This window comes from Macadamia integrifolia, chromosome 8 (assembly GCF_013358625.1).
Source record: "Macadamia integrifolia cultivar HAES 741 chromosome 8, SCU_Mint_v3, whole genome shotgun sequence".
NCBI classification, from domain to species: Eukaryota; Viridiplantae; Streptophyta; class Magnoliopsida; order Proteales; family Proteaceae; genus Macadamia; species Macadamia integrifolia.
Window position 1 is genome coordinate 26,278,647 of NC_056564.1, and position 1,402 is coordinate 26,280,048.

General features: G+C 35.1%; 1 protein-coding gene across 2 annotated transcripts in view; it reads right to left on the bottom strand.

The window, feature by feature from the left end:
* Window positions 1-768: 768 nt before the first annotated feature.
* Window positions 769-1,402, bottom strand: part of LOC122087259 (amino acid transporter AVT6A-like) — a 6,377-nt gene continuing 5,743 nt past the window's right edge. For both annotated transcript variants that reach the window (XM_042656327.1, XM_042656328.1), the window contains exon 6: window positions 769-1,302. In XM_042656327.1, the coding sequence (XP_042512261.1) occupies window positions 1,164-1,302 (139 nt within the window). In that variant the 3' untranslated portion in view covers window positions 769-1,163. The remainder of the gene's footprint in view (window positions 1,303-1,402) is intronic.

A 1,402-nucleotide genomic window follows, 5' to 3' on the forward strand; every position in this document is an offset into this window, starting at 1 on the left:
CAATTAGCTTCCAAATGCTCATGTTATAAAGATCCTTGGAGGGAGACAACAACCATCATCATAAAAAGCCTTAATCTGTCCAAATAACTTATTCAAAGAATCTTGACTATAGATTTTACGTAAAACTTTTATAAAATAGTACTCAAATATAATTTTTAAATAATAATACCCTTTAAATGCAATTGTAAGCAATTTACAAAACTACCATGAAGCTCAAAATTTTATACAATCATAATTATATAATTCTCTCAAGATCTTCTCCCTATTGGGAAAATAGATGCCATATTGAGCATCTCTTTTATTCACATATGAATATTGTGAATACAACACATTCATATATAATTAGTATAGACATCAACCTTTGGCACACCAAAACACGTAAACTCCAAAACTGTAATTGTTAAACCAATTAGTTATGATTTCTATAAAAAAAATAAAAAATAAAAAATAAAAAAAGAAGAGAGATAAAAAGACGAAGAAGAAGAAGCCAAAATCCATGCAAGACTCCCAAGAATTCGATATACATATAATATACAAATACTCACATTAACCTTAGGGATATATTGCCCACTTTTATCCCTAGTAACGAACACTTAAAAAAATAACCCTAGGACGACCTAAAAATGATAACGTAAATTAATTTGACTTAAACACTTTAAATTGAGTTTGCATGATACATATATCCAACACTCCACATGCAATGGAAATGGTCCCTGAATTCTGAGACTACCGTACTTACGATGGGAAAAAAGAAAAAGAAAAGAAACATACCATCACAATAAAATCATGTATATAAAATGGGGTGAAGATCGGAACTTCTCATTTTAACATCCAAATCACATCATATGGAGCGCAAGAATACACCCCCGAATCAAAATAAACTTCACTCAAGACACAACAACATTTCATATATCACAAGCAGTACAACAATGATACAATTTGGGTGGATATTGAGAATCTGGGGCCGCCACCCTTTACACTGGGCAGAACAACTCAACTTAAATATTGAGTCAAGTGTTCCTGTTATTAAGCCCAACATGCCATCCTACAAAACCCTGATTTTCTATTAACACTGCAGACGGGTCTATTTTTGGGTCTCTCTGTAAGGTGACTGTAGCTTCCTTCCATCTGACACTGATTATAAGGTCCAACACCAAGAGAGATCAGGCACGCGGTGTTGTGTTCTTTTTTATCAGGGAGTAAGCATCACTGTATATGGCCACCACGTTTGAGAACACAGCAAGGACAACCATGAAGACAGACAAGATCTTGTCCTTCTTTGTGGCAATGCCATGAGGGTCCCTGCAATACCAGGAGAAAGAAATTTTATTAAGAGAATTTGACATTCGATAAGAAAGACCCTCCCCCATCCCCACAAACCAAACCCCACCCCACCCCCCCC